The following is a 25,527-nucleotide window of genomic DNA, read 5'->3' as shown; positions in this document are numbered from 1 at the left end:
AAACACATGATATATCTTAAAACATTCTTCTTTTTTTGAAAATTGTTGGCAGCATAGACCTATCCATGGGTATTTTCATTGTAACGGGTGTGACAGAATTACTTTATTTGTTGTTTTTGGTTTGTGTACTATTTTCATACTAAGGTATTTAACACCTAATGTATGCAGTTAGTTTTGACATGTTATTAAAATTACATAAACCCATCTTTCAACGTCAGAAATTCTTAAGGAACGATTCAAGGGGTGTGACTTTAGAAAATCGATGAAAAGTCGTGGATATGGTATTCAGTATGAAAAGATATTGTATTATGATACTAGCAAAGAAAATTAATAAAAAAAAAATCATGTGTGCAATTCACACGTGGTAGAAGTGAAACCTTAAAAAAATATTTTTCTTGCAAAAAAAAAAATAGAAAAAATCTACCAATTTTTATTCTATCACCTTAAAATCCATGTTTTTTATATGACAACCTATATAAATTTTATATCATCTGAAAGCTTATTGTCTAAGCTCAAAATATATATATCGATCAAGTCTATGAGACATCTATAAAAAGAGCTAGAATTTTTTGAACTCGATCAATTTCCATCAAAAAAAGCACGTATTTTTGTCTTCTCACGCTAATAAATGAATTTTTTCCCTAACAACCTATAAAAAATTTTATACCATGTGAAAGCTTATTGTTTCACCTTGTATAATGATGCATAAATCTTATTTCAAAGATGTCTACAAGAGAAGTTAGAATTTTTTAAAGTCAACCATGTCGAATTTCCAGACTGAGATTACGGTACTTCATACACTGGTAGCTGGTCATCGCCAACAGATCTCCACACTGCCCATAATCTCGTAAAGGCCCTAACTACACTTTTCTTAGTTCTGAGTTATAGAGGGAAATAGTAAATGTAATATCGCAAATTTCATATAAAAATGAAAAAAATCAAAAGTTCATTTTCAATTTTCTGACGTATTTGAAGACCTAGGCTAAAAAAATAAATGAGGATAAATCAGAGACAATGCCTTAACTCCAAATATGCAAAAAAATCAAAATCGAAAATTTTGTAGATAGGGCCTTTACGAAATTATGGGCAGCACAGGTGTTTTGAGGTATGTTTCAATTTTTTTAATTTAAGATTGTGTAACTTGTAGAGCACGTACCGTTATGTGTGATATATTAAATAAAAGGTTATGTTATCAGCATGCGTATTAAAGTTAAATCAAATTTGTATGTGCACTAGATCAAAAGATATAATGTGTGTTGGAAAAGAACATCTTTTTACCGTTATCTCCAAATTTTGAATATGAAACTAATTGAAATTTTGTACAATTATAATTTATGTAATTACCTATCTACAGTACAAATTTCATTCATCTATCTATTAAAACAAAAAAGTTATAACAAGTTGAAGTCGTGTCGCGTTTTCGTTTCATCTTGTTTCAAATCACTACGATACTAAAGAAGTTTTCACTTCAAAAAATGTCTTTTTTTATAACAATGTGATTGTAACAAGTGTGACATGTTTTAGTAACAGTTGTGAAAAAAGGTAACATCAAAGAAAAAACCAGTAACTTTGAATTATACCTAAATATTTAAGCACTATTTATACAACAAATAACTTATAAAAGAAAGTCATATTTATAATTCGAGAACGGCTGGGCTTTTTATTTCCTGGAGTTCTGTTCTTTCCAAAAAGCACAATAACCACTGAAATCGATCTTATCAAAATCAATTTTACCCACTTTGAATGGAAAAACGCGATTTTTGGCTTATTTGTTATAGTGAAATAAAAATTTAACAAATTCAATAAAGAAAACTCTCAACGTCACCTTGTAAATTATAAACGAAAATAGTATTCCAAATTTTAAAAGAATCGATGCAGTAGTCTTGAATTTATGAAGCACTGACGCTTTATAGCTTAAAGTTTTGGTATAGAACGTTCTTAACTTAACAAAGTTGACGATGTTATGATGATTATTGCTCAAATCAACTTTACATTTTGAAACAATATGCCTTCAGTTAAACAAAAATTTGTACATTTTTGAGTTTTGGTACAATTTTGTATTTATTTTCTTTCATTTAATAATTTTTCTTTAAAATATGTAGGTTATGATTGTTACGTTGTATGATATTGACTTCTGGACGGGGTTGTAAGGATCCCTTTTGAACATGGAAATACCAACTGAGTCTATTCTATTTCTGTTTTTTTCTATTGTTTTATTGTTTTTTTTTAGAAATGATATTTGTTTTATTCGGCTTCCTTGAGTCTTCGTTCTTCTAATTCGATGAAGCTTTTGTAGGTTATGACTTAGGTATAATTAATAAAATAAAAACGTATTACATTTTTTTTTTTTCGAAAATTGAATTTGAATCAGTTTGATTCCTTTTGTAAGTGATAACAATGAATCAATATATACACTGATGGAATTTAATTAAGAAAGAATTTTTTTATATAGCGATGCAATTGTAAATATGGATTTTATTAAGATTTAATTTAAAATAAAAGCTTTTAAAACAGGCCTAAAAATCATGGACTGTAGAGTATTTGCTTTATTTTGCTGACCTTTTAAGAAAAATTAATTTTGAAAGACATGATGCCAATAAAATATATAAAATGGAATCTAACTTAAGCTGGTGGTCTGACCACAAATAGTTGAGACTTTTTGGGTTTAATTAAAAAATTATAAAAGTACTCTTTTACAAAAAATCTAAATCCAAGTATTGTGTATTGTATTTTCGAAATACCGAAATACTTAGCAATTGATTATATTATTGTGGTGAAATTCCTCTAAAAACTTGTAAATGTCCTTGGATATTTTATGAAGAAGAAAATTATGAATAAAGAGCACATGCTAATGGTAGGCGATGAATGAATAGCTGGTATTATTTTGTGTAGCATGTTGCAGTAGTTGTTAGCCAGGTTTCTCCATTCTATACTTTACTTATACATGTGTTTGTTTTTTTGCGTTTATTTTTGCTCTGCCTATACTCAAACATACCGACGACGACCAACAAAACTTGAACCAACAGTACAACTATATACAAAAAGGATTCAACACTACTGTTTTGTTAATGGTTTTTTTTCCTTATTTTCTTGTTTCCTGAGTTTTGGAAAAGACCAAACGATGAAAACTTTATTTTCGTTTTGTGTTTAGTTTTTTTTTTTTTCTTGAATTTTAAGCAGAATCGGCGATGAAGGAAGAAGGAAGGAAGAAATTTAATTGGGATTTTTTTTTCGGTTGGTTTTAGAGTGGTTTGTGTGGTTCTTTGTTTTTTATTTTTTTTTTTTGTTTATATTTTGTTTTCGTGAACTTGATAAAGTTATTTGAAAGGAAAAGTTAGTGTAGGTGAGCATTTTTTTTTTTTTTCAGAGAGGTTAGTTGAGATATTACTTAATAAAAATTTAACCTTTTTTGGGGAAAAGAATTTCTTAATTAAAGGAAAATTTAAATATGTAGAATATTCAAAAGCAGCTCAGAAAAAAGGGTCAAACGTCTATGTCGGATATGGATATATTATGTAGGTAGTAGTCTTATAAGCAAGTCATTAAGGTTTATTATTTTTTTTTTTAGATTAATCCTTAAAACATTTTGTATCAAAGAAAAAGGTTGAATTTTATTTTTACTGGTCGTTGAACTTAGAAAGGAAAATTCTGAAAACAAAAATATCCTTTACAAATGTACATCTACTGACCCAATTAAAAGAAAAAAATATTTTAAGGCCAGATGGTGGATTTTATTTTTATTTATTTGAATTATTGTTTGGGCAAATTGTTTTCTTGAATTTTTAACGAAAATATAAAGTTAATGTTTTTAATTTAAAAAAATATTTTTTTTTTTTATTTAATGGGCTATTCAATATGGGAATGGAAGGTCATTGAAATTAAGACGACAAAACTTTTGAAGGATATTATTTATGTTAATTTAAGGTCATAGAAATTAAAATAAAATAATAATTTGCAAATTTTTTCACAGATTAAATTTAATTTTATTTAATAGCGGAAAAAATAATTCAAGGATTTTGTTTTAATCTCCATTAATTGCATTAATGACTTGTGATAGTACACACACAAATCTTTCAATCCTGGTTTATCCAAGTTTTTTCCTGAATATGTCAATTCAAAAAGTTACAGCAATCATAATTCACTTAACAAATTGCAAACAAAATCCACCATAATTTCTTTTCTCTTTTCATAAATAACTCATAAGACTTTGTTTGTTTTTCATTTATCTGATAATCTTTTCAATCTTAATTCCCTATCCGTATAAAGATTTTATCAAAACAAACAAAAAATCGAAGAGAAAAAAATATATAGGTAATACAATTCATAACGTTTTAAGAGAATAAAAAAAAAAAAATTTCTGAAACAACTGTCTAACAAAGTAATAATAATTCTATATCCAACTCAATCAGAGGGTGGATATATGTAATAAAAGTTTCAAACATAGTTAGAAAACCCTAATAAATTCACATCTAAATGTGTGGCTTAAATGGTTCTAAATGGATCCCAAGCACGTAGCATTTCAGTTATTTCTATGTGTCTGTCTTTATTATGTTATTTCATAAATTTTCATCATAACTTTTTTCTACAGACACACACTTCACGATGATATTGGGTGGTTCAGGGTAAAATTTGATAGAAATATACTAACATTGGTTTGGTAACTTAAAAAAAAAAATGTTTAAATTCTATCTATTAACAAGAAATACGAAAGGATAAACTTAGTCACTTGCGATGTTGCTTATATAAATTAAATTTCTTGTGTTGAAATCCCATGCCATTATATTTTTCAATGATTTTTGAATCACCCTTTATTTGAAATCAATTTAATTTTCTGAAATTGACATAAAAAAAACACGAACAAAAGATTTTTGTATATCATTTTTGTTTGAAAATTACAAAAATCCTTTTATAAATTTTTTTGTTGCTTTATATTTCAGATTCTTATGTATTTTGTTGCAGATGATGATCAAAATTATATCTTCATCTAATAATTTCATTTTATTTTTAATATGCTCAAGGGTACAGATGGTATTTATTTAGTAAAACTACCCATTATATCGTTAAAGTAAATGAAATGGATTCAATAACAAATATAACCTTTTTATGCCTTAGGACTTGTTTCGGAAAATTGATTTTTATTTAGGATAACCCAATTTAATTGGGAAAAATAAATTTCAAATATATTTGTATGTACATAGTTATGTGATCAAAATACTTTTAAAACTCTATTAAAATTTATCAATTTGAGGTAGATAAATGTGAGTAATTTAATCGACCGTCAAATACAGTAAAGTCAAAGTGTCTCGTTTGAAGTCGTTTCTATAAATTGAATTTATGAAATATTTCATTTATTTGTGGCGAACATGAAAAAATTTAACTACTTTAGCTATGATTACACGGTCAACGAAATCGGTCAACGCGTTGACTCTCTGACGTAAAAATGACGTCACAATCTGTCCCAAGAGTGTCACGTTGTGTGATCGTCAACGAAAACTGTTGTCAATGCGTTGACGGGTATGATGACACTCGCGTTGACACACATTTTTGGGTCAACGCATTGACTATTTTCGATGACCGTGTAATCTCTCTGTCAATGCCATTGGGACGCGTTGACAGAGTTTTAGGACTGGGTGTCATTGCAATGACAATGTCATAGCGTTGACGCGCACTGATAACGAAACGGTATTTGAAAATCCCCTAACACCCCCAAAATCTGGAGTTACTAGCGACTAGCTCTACAAAACCTGATAGGTCTCCGCCCGCGTATATTTTGAGTGTTACACCGTGTTATTGGAATGGTGTACCGTTTTGGAGAGAGGGGGGTTCTCATTTCACCTTTTTGTTTTTTTTTTACAAAAAAAAACTTTTTGGTATGGCCATGGCATCCATGTTGGATCATTGTTGCAAAAATTTTTTTTTTTACAAAAAACCAAAAACCATTTGTATATTCTAAGCTGCATTTTAAGACCATAACCATTAACATTGGGTGCGGCGTTCCTATGCTATAAGCGTCTGAAGGTGGCCATGTTGATTTTTTTTCGATTTTTTTTAAATCAAATGTCGAAACATTTTTTTTTTTTTTTTTCTAACTTTTCGACACAAATTTAGAAATTTTAAATTTGTATTCTTTCAACAATCTTACCAGAATTCATTTAAGACTTTTATCTTAAAAGTGCATTGCGTATATCTCGAAATATTTACATTTCAATGCAACAATGTCAAACATATTTCCCTTAATTTTTCTTTGAGAGCTTTTTTTAAATCTCATTTTCTCCGCTTTTTTTTTTAATATTTTTGGAAAATTTAAATTTTTGCTTTGTGTCAAACAGTGTAATCAACAAAGTTTTGCGAGTCAACGTGTTGACACAAAAACGTCACGTTGACACACCTACGCGTCAACGTAATTTATAAAAACATTGACGCAATAGTGTCAATCGTGTGATAGCTAGTCAATGTTTTATGCATTGACACTGTGAACGTTGACGTTGAGATTACAGAGAGAATATGGATTTTTTCTTGACGTCAGAGAGTCAACGCGTTGACCGATTTCGTTGACCGTGTAATCATAGCTTTAATTTCCTTATCAAGGAATAAAAAAAAATATAGGAAGAAGATCGTCACGTCTCGTAAAAAAATTAAAAAATAATTAAATTTAAACGGATAAAAGTTTTAATTCTACGTGCCATATGGAAAGCTATCATTATTGTACTATTTATTTTTGCATTTTACAATTATTATTATTTTTTTTTTTTTTTTGACTAATGCAAAAATACAAACTGAATTACACCGATTTTTATTAATTTAGCTATTTTAAAAAGAACACATTTACACCTTTCCAAAATAAATACAAAATGTAGGTTGGCTGAAACTTGACTAATTTGGTCATGTTTATTTGAACACACCTTCCATTGATATCGATCAGAGTTCTTAAAATATCCATTGAAAAACAATGCATTAGCAATTGAAAAAAAAAATTCATTGCCATTGAAAAGAATTGCATTAAAAATAAAATTTTTATTGCAAATATAAATATTTAACATAAAAAAAAATTTTATGCAACTGAAAAATGTTTCCATTCAAAAATAAAAAAATTAAAATACATAAAAAAAATTGCATTAAAAAAATGTTATTGCAACTGCAAAAAATTTGAATTGAAAATAATTTTTTAAAAAAATTTTGCATTAAAAAAAATTTATTGCAGATAAAAAATCTTCTGCATTGAAAAAAAAAAATCAATGCAAAATGTGTGCATTTAATAATTTTTTTTTAATATTCGACGAATTTCTTACAATTTTGACTATTTGACCACACATAAGCTATTTCAACTATAATCTTGAACCGAATGTAATGCCAAATAGTCAAAATTGTAAGAAATTCGATGAATATTTAAAAAAAAAATTATTAAATGCACACATTTTGCATTGAATTTTTTTCAATACAGAAATTTTTTTATTTGCAGCAATTTGTTTCAGTGTTTTCTTTTTTAATGAAAATATATTTGTTGCTAAATATTTTTACATATTTGCAATACAAAATTTATTTTCAAATTTCAAATAATTTTCAGTTGCAATAACATTTTTGCAATTTTTTTTTTCATTGCAATAAATATTCCAATAAATTTGAATATCATTGAATCAAATTTGGCAATTGGCATTGTGTTTTAAGGACATTTAACAATTTATCTCCAATTTGATTGAATAAGAATTTGTTTCCACTTTTTTCCGAACAAAATTTTAATTTCTTTCATGGACATTTGGCTTACTGAGTTTATTTTCTTTACTTGAAATGTCCTTGCTGAACGTCCATACATATTCATATCCTATTTATTCATTCTATCTATAATAAAATACACAACTCTAGTACCTTTACATAAATTCTATAGAAGCTAAGATGACTATCATTAGATATTTGTGTCATGTGACGAAATAAACAGGAAACTCCTCCATTACTCTTCTGCTCTCTCCATCTGCCATTGATGATGGGTAATTTTTGAGAAAGTAACGTTGATGACCATTATAAGAGGACGATTCGTCAGAAGACAAACATAACAAAAGCCGAGATAATGATTGCTAGAGTGTGTTTGTGTAACATATTATTGTCATTAACAACAGAAAGTAAAAGGACTCCATGCATTAACATTCACTCTCACTTTCACTATCAGAAACCTCAACCAACTATAACAAACATTCCACCCCGTTGTTATTATTGTCTGGACACTTGGCAGCTTTATTTTAGTCCTTAAATCCACACATCACACATATTCTCCATAGTCAACAGGATTTGCACCATTTTCACTCATAGAAGGACATCATCTAGACAAAAAAAAACATCAAATTATGACCATGACTGAAATCACATCGCGTTAGAATGTGTCCTTCTGCGCTAAATTGACGGACAAAATGTCACCTTGAGAGAGACGGAATGGCCATTGCCGCGCGACTACGCAATGACACTATGGCGACGATAGATGTTGCGGATTGTGGTAGCTTCCGGTTGTGGGCAATAGCTTGGCAGAATCAGTGGGGTGTAAGGAAGATGATGTGCAAAAGGATATCAGAGATCTTCTTCATTCCTATTGGTCACTTGAGAGAAAAGAGAATAGTATGATGACGCGCTGCGCTATATTCCACACAACACATTCTATCTATAGCACTCGTCGTCGTCGTTGTCGCTTCTCCAGCAATCAAATTAAGCTTTGCCGAGCGAGCAAATGAGATTTGATTCTGAAGGATGACATTGTGATGAAGATAATGGTGACGGCGGCGATGATGTTGATGGCTATGATGATGACAATAATGACCATGATGAAGGGGTGGAGATATGGTGTTAGACGACTACGACACAAATAGTTAAATGATGGTTTGATGACTAAAATGAAATGAGATTGTAGATTGCAAAATACACTTAGCAGAGAGGTGGTGGGCGGGCGGGAAGAGTGAGGGGTAGCACAGAGATAAGGAAGCCAGTTTCAACACAAATTAAATCTACTTGAAGGAGCACAGCACACTTAAAAGAATATGTAGCATCTTTTTGGGGATGGAGGAGAGCTCAACAATAAAGCTGCGTATGGGAATTTTTTTTTGTATCCATTGAGTGAAGCAGTTTTTTGTGTTGTTTTTGAAAAAATATACTTACGGTGACTTTTTGATTTACATAGATTTTTTTCTTTGTGGAAATTATAATAAAAAATGCAAGTGTAAAATCATAAATTCATGAAATGTAGAAAATAAAATATATTCGTTGAGTCTTTTGCCATGTATAGAGCACATACTGAAATCCTAGAGACGTGAATTGTGTCTTTTTTTAACTAGAAGTAGTATTGACAATTTAATTGTTAACAAAAAGGGTTCAAAATATTTATTTACGAGTATGAGAAATAAGATTCAAAAAGCACTAGGTTATGAATATTTATTTTCCAAAAACATATTAATTGGAAATGATTTTCAGAAACCTGAATTGTGTGATATTTTTTTGTAACCTTATTTCAGAGTTTAAAATAACTTAGGCTATTTGAAATTTTAAATAAATTTCGTTAGGTTTGTTTTTTTTTTTGCGAAGAAAAATAAACAAAGTTGTCAGTACCTACACAATTTTCAAAATTTCTTATAATTTAAACTTTAAATTAAAAAGAACAAAGCAAACAAAAATGAGAGAGAGAAAAATGCAGTGCTGGTTTTTGCACTTCCGGTGCTCCTCAAAAAATAAAACTTTTTTTTTTCAAATATGTATTTTTAGGATTCCCAAAAAAAAAAACGCAATATTGCAATTTATTATAAAGATTTACCAATATATTAGTTTTTCAATCCTCTTACATTTAAAAAAGATAACAAATATTTCTTTTCAATAAATTGGGTAAAAAAAAAATGCTTTTAGTCTTAGTCCCGGTATCAATTATTCAACTCTAACAAACAATATCCTGTTTACGACTTTTCAAATCTTATATAAATTTTGAATGGACTTGACGAAATATAATATACCTGATTCACGTAACAAAATGCAATGTCAAAATAACATAACGTTACTTTATGTAACGTAACGTTACGTTATTTAGACCCAATTTATTCACTCCCTTCTATATTTAAATTTTAAAATTTCCCTCTTTTTAATGGCGACTTTAATTTTAATTTAGTGTGAATAAATTGGGTCTTACTCTCCTACTTATAAACAAACTGTATTGAAAATAAAATTTTTCCTAAAAAAGCTCTTGATGGTACTTGGAAAACCTTTAGAAATAAATCGAGGGACTTGGAAGATGTCATTCTTCTTTTATCTTGAAAAAGTGATTTTTTAATTTTGCTCGCTCTTTGGATCGATTTCGAACATTTTCAATTGTTGGGATTGAAGAAAATTTTAAACGAAATGCATTGTCCCCGTGGCCAGTGGCGTATCCAGAAAAAATTTTGGAGGGGGCTAGAACATTTTTCAAAAATTTTTTAGAGGGTAAATGTACGAAATGATCGAGAGTTAAGAGCTGTACTGCGGTACTGAAAGTGGTAAATAGTAGCATTTTACTACTCTCGACAGATTCGTTCTTTCACTCCTCCTTTCACATTCAAAGTAGTGTTTTTTTTCAAAGTTCTTGTATCCCAAACATTTTACACAAACATCAAGGTGTTGAGTCATTCTTGGAGATCACTTTATGTCGTTCGAACTTTGTCATGTGCTGAGTTCAAAACTGTTTACAGGTTTATTCGTATCACGTCTAGTTTTTGAGCTATATACTCATTACTATTTTCAATATAAACGCCATGCTCCGCAATTCGACCGAAAGTGAATTGAAATAAATTTTCAATTTCACGTGAAATTAAATATCATATTCTTCATTTCAACCGATTTCGCAAACTTCGAAATTGCTTCGAACTGTCAAAACTCAAGGATCATCCATTTTTATTTTGTTTCTAAAGTGAAATTACTGCTGCTTTGAACAAGGATGCAATTTTATTGGAAGACACATTTTGCGAGACAATATGTTAGTGAAATGCAGAACATTAGCGGTATTGTTGCAAATTTTAAAAGAAAAATGAATTAGGTAAAGTGTAATAGCCTTTTCACACCAAACCCAAAAACGCGGTTTATGGCAAAAAGTTTTCAAAAACCTGAAAAGCGTTCACACCACAAATTTACAAGGCGAATGAGGTTGCAAACACAGAGGCAGTGTTGAATTATGATATTTTTCTTGCCTCATGTGTTTTATGTATTTTGTATTGAATTAACAACAAATAAACATTACAAAACAATAGAAATATAAGTTTTGATAATATTTTGTCAAAAAATTGCAGATTCATTAAAAAGGCACCAAATTTACGAACAGGACCAAAGTTAACTGAATTTGATCAGAAAATCTAAGTGAGTGAAAAAATGCCGAACACTTAATTTCACTTTCGGCAAGTGAATGCACAAAAGTGAAATATAAAACGTGAAAGTGTCAAAAACTAATTTTCAATGAAATTCTATTTTGATGTTTAATCCGAAATATGTATTTTTTCGTAATATGAAAAAGCGGAAACTGGAATTTGTTACCATTAGTTATGTTGATTTATAAATATCAAAAATTTCAATTTCCAATATCTTTGAGAAAAATATTATTATTTTTGAAAAAAAAAAAACGTAAATAAAATACTTAAATCGACAAAATACGGTATTTTGAGATTGCATAAGAAATTTTGCAAAATTTAATGGTGATGAAATTCGACATCAAAATATAAAAAAAATGATCTGAAGAATCTAAAATCAGAAAAAAATTTACCTCGACGTCAATGAACGTCAGCTGAGGCTCTTGCTCAAACAAAGACAAACAGCCATTTCAGAATTTGGTGGGGGCTTGATTATCTGAGCTGCCCTTTAATCTCTAAGATTTACGAACAAGTTTAAGTTAATCATGTAGATTATGATGAAATCAGCTAAATAATAACATGATTTTGGAGGGTTGGGGGGGCTTGAGCCCCCTGAGCCCCCCCTCTCAATACGCCACTGCCCGTGGCCTTTACAACATATTTGTTGGCCACCAAAAAATGATCGTTTAGAAAATTTTGATCTATTGTGAAGCCATTTTTTCCAGACTTTTTGTGAAAAAATGTAGTATTTTTTTTTTAAGAGTAGAAAATATTTTCGGTGGACAAACGAATTAGACTAAAATCTATTTCAAAAATTTAGAATTCGTGGTTTTTAATATTGATGGGTACTTCAGTGCATATTTTAGATTTCAAAGTTGGCAACACTTTATATTTTTTTTAATATTATAGTGATGTATGAATGTATGTAAGAAAATATAATTTAAATTTTATCGAGGACATAAAAAAATGTCTCCATCTTTGCTTATGTTGGACATCATAAATCGAGTTCCAACTTTTTCACTCCTATGTTTATGCTCGAGGCCAATTGAATCATTTATTTGCAAAACATGATAAGTCCATGATTTTAAATTTTTCAGGAGAAGAAAAAAACGTTCTATTTTCTTTTGATATGCGTAGAAAAATTTATAAAAAATACATTCTGTAGAACTCTTGCCTAGCTACAAAATACCGTTTCGTTTTTAATTTTTGGAGCGATAGCTCAAAAGATAATAAATAAAAACGCTTTTGGACTTATCATACTTTGAAAATAAACGGATGTGAAATTAGTTTTTAAATGGATATGCAATTTTGCTTTTAGCCCCAGTCTATCAAACAATTGTATTTGAGAATAAAATGCAATGTCCGGACTGCTTATTTAACTTTAAAGTAGCTTTAAACTTAAGATTTTCAGCCATTAATCTAATATACCATTTACACAAAAAGAAGCTGTTGTTTATTTTCAAAAGATGATAAGTCCGGGACTTATTCTGTTTTTGATACTAAAAAAATATTTCGCATAGCTGTAAAATCGGATATAAATGGAGTAGATACTTCATATTTTAAAGACAGACGTGGTTATCCCTGGAGTACAAATTTAGTCAAAAAAACGAATTTAAAAAAAAAGTGGACTTATCATGTTTTGCAAATAAATGATTCAATTGATATAGCTTATATCAGACTTGAAATTTTCCTATATGGCTGCTTTGGCACTTTCGACTACAAAAATTTTATTAGTTTGATCAGTAGCTTGTTTTTATAGTTACAAGCATGGTGATCAAAAGCTTGTATGAGCTCAACTACCAAGCGAAAATTCAAATACAATGGTAACCTTCTATGAGCAAATGAGCGTAAAATATATATGTTAAAGAAGGGGTAGAGTGGGTTGATGCAGTAAACAAAAAATGATTAAAAGACTATATTGTGTCTAGCGGTGCAAGAAAAATCTCGTTCTACAGAACCTATAATCCTTGGGTATATTTAATTTCAATTTGTGAGTATGTATTACAAAAAAAAATCAGCTCACAACATGGCATTTCAGACTTCAACTGGATATAAGCTTATGCAACAAAATTTAAAACAATGAATTTAATGATTAAAAAATATATGTAAACCATAAAGTCTTATTAAAACTAATTAAAATGGAATCTGCAAATAAAATTTTTTAAATTAATTTAAAAGAAAAAATTAATAAAAAACAAAAAAAAAATATAAACAACAATTTACATAAAGGCAGTGCAATACCACATAAAAAAAAACATTTATTTATTTAGTCATTATACACCGTAAGATGTATTATTAATTTTTTTTTTTGTATTTGTTACGTTCATTTCCACATAAAATATAGATGGCCGGTCACGTAGGCATATAACATCATAATTATTTTTATTTGGATACAGAGGGAAGGTCAATCACAAAATTATAATTTTTGATTTTTTTGTTGAAATCATAAGATCATTATGCACGATTAATTTTTTTTGTTTGTGTGGATATAAATTATGAAGAAGATTACATAATTTTTTGATTATTATTATTATAAAATGACGAAGAAAAAAAAGATAGAAAAAAAAGAAAGAAATACCAACAATTATTAGTACACTATGTCCGATTAGAAAAATGTTAACAAAAATATTTATACTGTACCGCACGAACCTCCCTGAGGAAAGAATGTCGAATAGATTACTTTGAAGGTATCCTCTTTGACAACGCCCGTCGGACACTCAGCCTTAAATCCCCGATAAATTCGTTTGATTTCGTCTTCAGTAAAACGTGTGGCACGACTGAGGGCACTTAGTGAATCCGGACGATATCGTGCTGGCGTTTCGAATTCTTCTAATTCGGAATCTGTAAAAAGAAGAAAAAAGATATTTTTGAATTAAAATTGGACAATACTAAAACTTTTCTGATCTAAATTAAAAAAAAAGATTTTTTAGTTAAAGAAAGTTTTAAATATCTCTACAATTCCTTGTAGCTTAATTAATTAAATGTAATCAAGTGTGTTTACTCATCCTTTTTTTTTTTGGAAAAAAATATGTGAGCTCATTTTTTTTCATCTTCTTTACTATTAAATGAAATATGAACTAATCAAATAAGTGATTTTCTTTGATTTACCAAATTAATTGAAATTAATTTTCTATCAAAGATTCAACTTGAGCTCACAAACAGAGTCGACAAGAATTCGATATAATTATTAATAAGTACAAACACACAGAAAACACACACATAAACAATTCCCATCAGATCCTTTATTACGTCTCATCAATTAGTTGCTTCTATTCATTCCCCTTATCTGTATTCTCTTTTGCCAGAGAAGGTAGGTAGGTATCTTTATCTTATTCGCGCATTCAAATCAATTTTGTTATGTCTTCTAGACAATTAATTGGTATTCATTTGGGACTAAATTGATAGTACTCTTCTTATACCAAACTCGAAACCATCCCTCCTGACTGAATGATTATTATTATTATTATATCAAATGAGCTTTATTATAAAATACATAAAGATAACGAAGAAGAGTATACTTAGCGACACAATCGTGACTAATACAAAAAAAGATATTATTTACAAAATTCGGGGGGAATTTATTTGGATTTTGTTGTAATTCTATGTTGTTTTTTTTTTCTGTTCTTTTTTTTTTTACTTGTAATGAAAAGAGTGGGCGATTACGTTGACAACGATGAGGGTATTAAATTATGTCCTAAGGGAATTAATGATAATGACTTATTTGAGCAAAATGAAACAAAAAATAACAAACCCCCAACAGAAGCAGACTATAGGAGGAGATTATATCTATTTTAAGTGAAATATTCGTGGAATTTGATTACTACCAATTTTCTTTTGAATAAAGTATTTTTTTTCCAGGAAATATTAAATCAACAATAAACAAAATTAAACTTTAAATTTGCGATGTTAGCACGAAATTATTTGGTAAGTCAGAAGAAAAAAAAATAACACTGAAATCATTTTTTCATTTTAAGGAGTCACTCTGGCGTATGAGTAATATTTTTTTCGATGAAAAAAATTAATGGTTAAATTTCTTAGAACTGAAGAATTGATCAGATTTCGAAGTTAAGATTTTTAACTTGTTGTAGCAGACAGCGTTTTTTTTTTATGTTCAATGCTCTCCCACCATGCGCGTAGCCTTGAAATAGTGGAGAGAAATAACGAATCTAAGATAAGAAAGGTTTGATCGATGAACTTGTCTCAAAACAGAAAAAATATTTATTGCCACTGAAAAAAAAATAATGCATTGAAAAAATTTGAGTATTGCAACTGGAAAAAAATTTACATTAAAAAAAAACATTGCAACCGAAAAACATTAGCATTAAAAAAATAACACTGTGCTACAAAATAAAAAAAAAAAAATACACCCGAGAAATAACATAGTGTAGGCTGTTTGTATGGTCGAATAATGCATAAAAATATTTTTGTTATATTTTTGAAAATATTTTTCTTTGCAATTAAAATTTTATTTTAAATGCAAATATTTTTCAGTTGCAGTCAATTTTTTGCAGTTTTTTTTTTCAATGCAAAACATTTTTATTTGCATTGCAATCAATTTTTTTTTTATGCAAATATTTTTTATTTGCAATAAGTAAATTATTTTCAATGCAAATATTTTTCGGTTGCAGTCAATTTTTTTCCAGTTGTAATAAATATAATGCAATTTGTTTTTATTTGCAACAAATATTTTTTTTTTTTAATTTTTTTAAAATGCATTGTTTTTAATTGATATTTTTACAACTTTGGTTACCTACGATTTTTTTTCGATTTACCTCTAAAACGAGCTTTTTTTTATAAACAACAGTTTCTTAAAAGTTAAAACCAAATAAAAGGCACTTAAGTAGGTAATAAACTCAATTTAATTGAAAATGAAAAAAAAGTTATTTATTTCCGTCGTTTCGATATGATTGATTTATTTGACGTTCAATCGTTTAACCTAAGGCTCTTTGATTTCTTGGGAATTGATGAATCTTGTGCACTGTTGAATGAATTTTCAAGAACGTAGTTTTAATGACTGATTTTTACAGTATTCTATTTAAGACTGATAAAATTTTTTTTTTTAAATTTTAAAATTTTTGAAAGTAGCAAAAATAAAATGCAATTTTGAAATAAAAAATTTGGCATATAAGACTCTTCAAATTGGAAAAACTAATTTGAATAAAGTCAATTCTTTTGGGGAATGTTATTTTCATGAATGTTAAGTCCTCTCCTAGATCAATGCCAAACCTTCCTCAAAAAAAAAAAAAAACTATAAAAAAAAAATGTTCATGTCATGGTTACAAAAAAATCACGTCACAATTCAAATGATATAACCTTGTTGTAACAATAAACTTGTATAGTATATACATATCATCTATAAGTTAAGCACTTTATCCATTTTTATTATAATAAAGAACTATCTTGCCGCTTCCACTTAACCGATTTCATGATTCCGCAATTTAATTCAATTAAGTTTTTGCCACATTTTGCTTCATGCATTGTTAACTTTAATTCATTGTTCGCTCTCTATATTCTACTCATGCCACTCTCTCCATTCGACAACGAACCAAACAAAAAGTTTCGACGTTTCGACACGTTACGCACGTTCGTTCAGCCATTCAACCATTTCAATTTATATTCACATTTTTGCACTTAGCTATAACCAGAACCAGATCATTTTCCACCCTCATCCCTTGTTTCCTTGCACCCCCCTCATCAGTAGAACAAAGTTTTGTTGATTACATTTTTGTCCATTTAATATTTTTATTGGCTGGAAAAAAAAAAAAACAAATTGAACATTTTATGGATCGTAAACTTTTGTGATTGTATAGTTCAAAATGGATTCATGTTTTTTTTTTTGTATTATGGATGGAGGTGATTTTTTACTTTTTTTTATAGGAGAATTTCCTCTATTTTTAACAAGAGAATCCATAAATCCAATGACACCATTATTTTTGTATGTCCTCGTGTGATTACCTTGAGCTGGTGCAGCAATGATAAACGGAAGGATGTTGAAGGATCTTTTGCAGTCGTATAGCGAAACGGTTTAATTAGGTTTCATTAATATAAAAAGGTGGATGCATATGTGCGAATCGGATGTAGTTTATGACTTTATATTTCGTATTGATGGAAAATCCATGCAATTTATTACATAGCAGCAATGTTTCCTGTTTCCTCTCAGATGGTTGTTGTAACATTTATTTGCTTTTGGCACGGTATTTGATTTTTTGGAATTATTAAAAAACGGTAGGTATCGTCGCGTTTCGTGCATCCATTTCTGAGTTGAATCCTGAGAATCCCACATTTTAAAGAATTAACAAAAATGAAGAAGAAGTGGTAATTAACTAAATTTTGGGTGTTTTTTGATGCATAATTGGTTTATAACTATTATTTAAGCTTTTTATTTTAGGCAAAACCGATGTATCACGGATTTTGATTATTGTACAAAAGCCAAAAAAACCATTTATGCAATTAACACGTGCTAAAAATGAAACCTTCAAAAATTTAGCATAAAAAGTACAAAAATGAATTATTGAAAGCAATCATTTTTCTTGAAAAAAGATACTAAATCAAATATTTTTTTTTCTTCCATTACCAATAAATCCATTTTTTTATATTACAATCTATAATAAATTTATATAGTATGAAAAATATTTTACGTGAGCTCAACATATTCACCTCAGTCATGACTGTACGAGATCTACAAAAAGAGTTGAAATTTTTTTTAATGCAATCAAATTTTCATAAAAAAAGCAAGAGAAACAATTTGTTTTTTCTTCCATCACCTTAAAGTCCATTTGTTATAGGTATTACAACCAACAACAAATTTTATATCATTGGAAAGCCTATTAATCCAGTCAAATAAGGGTTTAACCTCGGAATGAATGTTAGTAGAAATTTTTTTTGCTCAATATCTTCCTTTTGCCATTCTATAACATATCTCAAAAGTCTAGAAAAATCTCATGTCCGCTTGTCGCGATTTCAAGGTCAAATCGCGAAATGGAGATTTTCAAAATTAGCAAAAATAGGCTATGGTAATATATACACATATGATACATGATTTCAAGGTATTTTTTAATGCTGATTCCAAAAAATCTAAAATCAAGACAATCTGACCTCTCTGGAAAAAGTTATACCTGTTTTTCATCTGTCAACTCATATTATTATAACAGTTGCAAACTTACTGCCGAAAAACCCTTAAAAGTTATGGTAGATGAACCAAATTTTGCATGAAGATTTTAGAATCCATCATTATTAAAAATCAAAACAATCCATTACAAAAAATATATATACCTACGAAATAATGGTATTTTTTGATGGAGGGGCAAATTTTAGGATATGCACTAAAGAAGATTCTTGTTCATCTTAGGAATAAGTGTTAATAGGCTAATTTTTTCATTTTAATCTTTGTTTGGATATTCTTTAACTACCCTCAAAAATCTAAAAAAATCTCATGTTCGCAAGTCCTAATTTTCTTGGTTTGAAAATAAGGTGCAGATTTTAAAAAATTAATAGGAAAAGTTTAAATTTTTATGTGTATACCAACATAAGCGACATGATTTAAAGGTATTTTTTAACACTTATTCCAACAAAACTCACAAACAAGTCAACCTGATCATCCCTGAAAAGTAATGCACCTTATTCATGTTGATCTGACACAAATATCTGAAGTGTAATTTTTCAATTTTTTAAAATCTGCATCTTATTTTCAAACCAAGAAAATTAGGACTTGCGAACATGAGATTTTTTTAGATTTTTGAGGGTAGTTAAAGAATATCCAAACAAAGATTAAAATGAAAAAATTAGCCTATTAGCACTTATTCCTAAGATGAACAAGAATTTTCTTTAGTGCATATCCTAAAATTTGCCCCTCCATCAAAAAATACCATTATTTCGTAGGTATCTATATTTTTTGTAATAGATTGTTTTAATTTTTAATAATGATGGATTCTTAAATCTTCATGCAAAATTTGGTTCATCTACCATAACTTTTAAGGGTTTTTCGGCAGTAAGTTTGCAACTGTTATAATAATATGAGTTGACAGATGAAAAACAGGTATAACTTTTTCCAGAGACGTCAGATTGTCTTGATTTTAGATTTTTTGGAATCCGCATTAAAAAATACCTTGAAATCATGTATCATATGTGTATATAATACCATAGGCTATTTTTGCTAATTTTGAAAATCTCCATTTCGCGATATGACCTTGAAATCGCGACAAGCGGACATGAGATTTTTCTAGACTTTTGAGATATGTTATAGAATGGCAAAAGGAAGATATTGAGCAAAAAAAATTTCTACTAACATTCATTCCGAGATTTACCCCTTTTTTCTCCTTATTTTACTGTATTATATCGTTATTATTAATTAATTAGTTATTCACCTATTAATTATTAAAATACAGGGTGTCCCACAGTCACCGCCCCAAACGAAAACCATGGATTCTTGAGGTCATTTTAAGTAGAAAAACTAAATTAATTAAAAAAAAAAAAAACAAATACAAACTGAGTGAATTTAAAAAAAAAACTAATTTTTAAATGCAAAATTAATTCAAATGTATTAAAACGTTTTCTAAGCTATTGTGGTTTAGAAAAGGACAAACAGATAAAGTTAATTAATAAATAATACCATTAACTAATATTTTATTTATTTATTTAACATAACTAATTTACTAGTTTACAATAATTTTACTTAATCTAGGATATATGATTTTAATTGACTATAGAGAAAAATGTGAATTTAAACTTACTAGAATTTTCTATTCTCTTGTCAAACAAATTATAATAACTGTTGTTATGTAAGTTAAAAAGTTTAAACATTTTATTTAGAGGTGAAAATTGTTCATAATTAGTACGACAGTTTGAAATAAGTATACTATCTGGTATGTTTCTCAAGTTTCTTTGTGGAATATTGAAGTTGATACGAGACAGAAGGTGCAAAGAGTCTATATTATTATTGATTAATTTAACAATGAATACAAAACATAAATATGAACGTCTGTTCTCAAGATTGGGTAGATCAATGAGTTTCAGTCTATTGTTATAGGGTGGGAGATCATAAGGGTTAGTCCACCCAAGTCCTCTGAGCGCAAACCTTAGGAATCTTTTTTGCACTTGTTCCAGTCTATTTTTATGGCAGTCATAATGAGGCGACCAAACCTGGCAAGCATATTCTAGAATAGGCCGAACGAAAGATATAAAAAGTTGTTTTATAACGAAGGGATCAGAAAATTGTTTCGACTCTCTGTAAATGTAAACAGTAGAGATTTGATTTTAAGGTAATTTCTTGAATTTCAGTTGGTTTTTTTTTTTTTTTGTTTATTAATAATGAGCCAAAAACATTAATACTCATTAACGTGTTTTTTTGAATAAAATGATATGAAAGATGAAAAAAATCTTTAAAAACGAAAAAAATTGCGTTTGATGCGAAATTGCAGAGAAACGGTTGTCCGCAGAAAAAAATTCAAAGACAAACTAAAACTGTAATAAATTCCTAATTGGTTATAAGAAAAATCGTAGGAATCAGACAAAGTTTGGCTAAGATAAAGCCAGATAAGGAAAAAAAGAGCAAAAATCGCGAAAACCGTCATAATTCGAAAACGGGACTAAAACGAGAAAATTACCTCTTAAGTTTTTCGACTTAAAATGACCTCAGGAATCCATGGTTTTCGTTTGGGGCGGTGAGTGTGGGACACCCTGTATATAAAAAAAAAAAACATCTAAAAAAATTGGTGTTCTTCAAAAATTAATATTTCAAAACTTAACGCTTTAGAAAAAAAATTCGTTTGAGACATTTCATTTTTTATTTTCATTAACTTTCCAATGGGATGTTTCAAATTGTCAAAAAAAATGTCCCCTACCTACATAAATTAACTACTGCGTCAAAGGTGTAACATATGGTTTTATTTTTAAAAAACCCCTCATACCATAGATTTGTCTTTTTTTAATTTTTTAAAATACTTTTGTTAATCTAAAAGGAAAAATATCCATCGATTAAAAAACTCAACTCTCTACAACTTACCGTTATGTCATTTTACACTCTTTACCCTATTAAATTTTTGAATTGCAAGAACATCCGTTTTTAGAGCTCATTTTATACCCATCAAATAAAATATCAACGATTTTTAGGATATCTTTTATAGTTTAGGCTGTGCGTTGATTACTATCAATCATCAATTTAGTTTCATCATGGTTCAAATCACTACGATACTTAAAAGTAAAAATTTCATCCACCATATTGAATATAGAATATTCAATATTAGTTTATTGGAAAATATTTTAAGGTATTAAATACATTTTTTAAAAGCAGAACAACGTTCGAAGTTTCAATGCTAGAATTTTGCAGTCATTTTTTTTTTATAGTGAATCTAAGAAGTTCATGGAAAGTTTTATGTATGTACCGTAGTTTCTAAAAAAGTTTCAGGAGTTCCACATATTAAGAAAAGATATCCTGCCAATCCTATGTTTAGATCGATCAATTTTGAACCACCTTCTAAGTTAACGATAAAGTAGAGGCATTCCGAAATATTTCAAATACAAGAAAATGTATCAATAACATCACAAAATTGTTCAATTTAAATCCTGGAGGCTTGCCAACATCAAACTCAATAAGATCTTCCAAAAAAAACATAAATCAATCAACTTCACATCAATTCAGAGAACATTTCTTTTTATAAGAAACAATATTATCCTTAACCCATTTAAACTGACAAACAGCCAACTCCACCTAACAAACCACTTGTCTCAAACTATTAAAAGAAAAATCCTCCAAAACAAAGAAAGAAAATAAAAAAAAAAGATTTGCTCATGCTCTTGGCAGAATGGATGGAGGATGGATGATTTGAATACGCTATTTTACGAGAAGATTATCCCACCATCACACAGCACATCTAACCATCAACATTGTAACCTTGTTTGGCATTACCATATGTTCCTTCCTCATACATATTGATGGCCATCATCGCTAACCTTATTGTTTTCTTTTTTTTTTTCTTTCACAATTTGTTTATTTATTCAAATTTCGAACAGAAAGAGAGATATTGCCAGAAGAAATCGTTTTGTAAAATTGAAAGCTGAAAAAATATATACCACAATGAAGAGTTCATCGGAAGGTTTTTTTTATATCGCTACTTCATTTAAAATGCCCTCTAAAATGGGTTTTTTTATTATCACAGAAAACCTCAGAAAAAAAAAAAGCTTATCCAAACACACATAGAAGAGGAGGAGTCAAAAGTCCTTCGCATAAAATTAGATGATTTTGGTTTGTTTTTTTTTGTTTTTTGGAAATATGTACAACATTTTTGTGAACTTTGTTTTATTATTTCAACGATAGCAGTTGAGATTTTTTGTCGGGTGTTTTGTATTTTTTATTTGTGGGAAATGGAAAATTTGAGGCAAAAAAAAAAGAACTGTATTACTGAGGTTTTCTGAAATGATAGTATAATACAGAAAGAAATTAACAAGCCTATCTAGCCGTTTCGTAGCTAGTTGCCTAGGCCGAATATTACAGTTTTGAACCGTTATTAACGGTACCTGCCACGGTTGTTTTTATTTATGAATTTCTCGTAAACGACAAAGCAGATTTTATCCAAAGTTTTTAAACAGAAACATTAAAATAAACGTTATACAAAAATTTGAAAAAAAATTTCAAAAAACACATTTTTGGATTTTTCAAAAATATTTCAAAATTTTTTTTTGAGAAATCAATTTTTTGAAAACGGGTTGATGAATTTAATGTGTTGTTTAATATTTAAAAAAAAAAATGGCATATTAACTTTTTTACCTTTTCAGAACCTTTCAGAGTACAAAAACAAAATAATATGGAAAAATTACCTAATAAAAAAGTCGGATTTCTTAAGAAAAAAAAATTTATATCGGTTATTTATGGAATATTCTCAACAATGTTTTACCATTTTGAAAAGAGAATTGAACCCACCAACTTTAAAGATAACTTGCCGAAACATCATAGTGCATTTTTTTTTACACTACGGTTCATTGAATTAGAGTCATGTAAGATTTTTTAGTACTTAGTTGGGCAAAAAAGTAATATTTACTTTAAAACTGATGCAGCTGAGTTAAAATTTTTGAATGCAATTGGAAGCAGGGTTATTCAAGGTTCCGTCACAAAATGAGAAAAATTAAGATTTGTAGTCACGGCACATAAAAAACCTTCACAGGGTGACCATTTTTTCGACTTTTATTCAAATGCCCATAACTCACATAATACATGGCTGTGATTTTTTTTTATTATTTTTCTGATAACTGTCACCACCTATCGTTTTCGTTTCGACGTTAACTTTTGGGACACCCTGTATATATTCTTAGATGCATACCAATAATAACTATTGATAAATCAGAAGAAAATTCAAATACCAATACATAGGAAAATTTGTTAGCTTAAAATTTTAAATATTCAACATTTATTTGAGGTTTAAAGTTTTTAGTAAATTTTTTTACACATGTCTCGTGCTTTGTATCTTTGTGGGCCCTTATATCCCAGGGGCCCTGTAACATTGCTACAGCTGATACAGCGGTTGCTACACCCCTGCTAGGGTGGTAGAACACATCTTTGAACCTTCTTCACTAATCTTCATCGATAAACATACGCTAGGCCGAGTACGACTCAAATTTATATTTCTCCTAAACGGCCATTCCATTTGCATTTTTAAGACATTTTCACGCTTATTATCCAGTGTATCTCGTTGAAGAAGCAATCTTTTTTCTTGAAACTTGGTAGGTCTTAAGGGCTCATTATAAAGTTGAAGTTCTAGCAGTTTCAAGAAAAACTAATTCAAAATAGCTGAATTATTAACAGACAAAGACGGTAACGGAGAAGATTTGTACGCGTCTTCTCCCTTACCGCTTCATCTGTGAATAATTTGGCTACGTTTAGTTGGTGAAACTTCTTGAATATCAACTTTATCATGAGCCCTTAAGACCTACCAAGTTTAAAGAAAAAAGATTGCTTTTTCAACGAGATAAACTGGAAACAAGGTCAATGTGTCTTCTCCGTTACTTTGGAATGGCAAATATCCAGGTTTTTATCCGATTTTGAAAATGTCCGTCTCATTCAACAGTCCTGGCAAAATTAATGTGTTTAACGGCGTTACCTTAATTTTTCGGAGAAGAGATTACGTTTTTTTACCGACTTCCAAAAAAAAGGAGGTATTCAATTCGTCTGTATTTTTACTTGCTCAATAGGGCAAGTACCTATTGGTTTCGTGTCGAAAAAAAAAATTCGAGGTTTTAATCAAAACTTACATTACGATGATGGAGAAGTCCGAAAAAGTGGTTTTCGTCATGACGTGCGTCGGTCTGTACGTCGTACACAAAAAGCTGTACATGAAGCTGCAGCCTAAACGGGTGGACGGATTTTCTTGAAATTTTCTACAGATGATTTTTTCGTAATTTCCAAGGATGGTTTTTTTTTGTTTTTTAATATCTCGCTTAGAACATATACCTCCCATACAAAGATTTCGAGGTATTGCGATTTTCTCGAAAACGGCTCTAACGATTTTTATTAAATTTGACACACGTAATACTATATGTAAATCTAACAAAACTGCATTTTTAATTTTTCTCAAAAAATACGGATAGTGAAAATATGATCATAAATTTTTTTTTAAATCGCTGATGTCGGCTCTTCCCGTACATCGTTTATGAGTTATTGCAATTTTTTCGAAAACGACTCTTACGATTTTGATCAATTTTAACACACGTAATATTGTACGTAAATCTAACATAATTGCGTTTTTTTGTTTTTTCTCAAAAAATGCGGGTAGCGGAGCATAAGAAATTATAAAAACCTAAATTACATAGGTATTTTTGCATTTCTTATGAAATTCCTTAAAAAAATCAAATTATAACTAATTCAAAATATTTTTCCAAAAAAGCTGACATAAAAAGTACTTTTATCATAAAAGCAAGTACGTGCGACCCCAGTCGTGCATTTTATTTTTTTTATGTTTTTTACCTCATAACTTTGGACTGAGTCAATCAATTTTTATAATTCTTTTTGTATTGGAAAGCTGGAGCCTGCAATTTGTGGTCCCATTTCAGTTCTTGGGATATTTCCTCTTGCGAAGAATTGACATCATTGTGATGAAGCTTAGGGACAGAACAGGTGCCCCAAAAAAATCAGTAGTACCTACTCGTCCTGGGACATTTCGAAGTGATTATCTCGGATTGGTAACTTCTCTAAAAAGGTTAAAGGCTA

The 25,527-nt window shown here is 29.1% G+C and overlaps 1 protein-coding gene across 1 annotated transcript in view; it reads right to left on the bottom strand.

Annotated features, from left to right (window-relative positions):
- LOC129910133 (uncharacterized) overlaps positions 1-25,527 on the bottom strand; it is a 170,044-nt gene that overhangs the window by 18,379 nt on the left and 126,138 nt on the right. The window contains 1 exon segment of the mRNA XM_055987406.1: positions 13,983-14,174. Within this exon segment, the coding sequence (XP_055843381.1) occupies positions 13,983-14,174 (192 nt within the window).

This window comes from Episyrphus balteatus, chromosome 2 (assembly GCF_945859705.1).
Source record: "Episyrphus balteatus chromosome 2, idEpiBalt1.1, whole genome shotgun sequence".
Classification (NCBI taxonomy): Eukaryota; Metazoa; Arthropoda; class Insecta; order Diptera; family Syrphidae; genus Episyrphus; species Episyrphus balteatus.
Note: the sequence above shows the minus strand (reverse complement) of the source record. Positions and strands in the feature narration are given on the sequence as shown.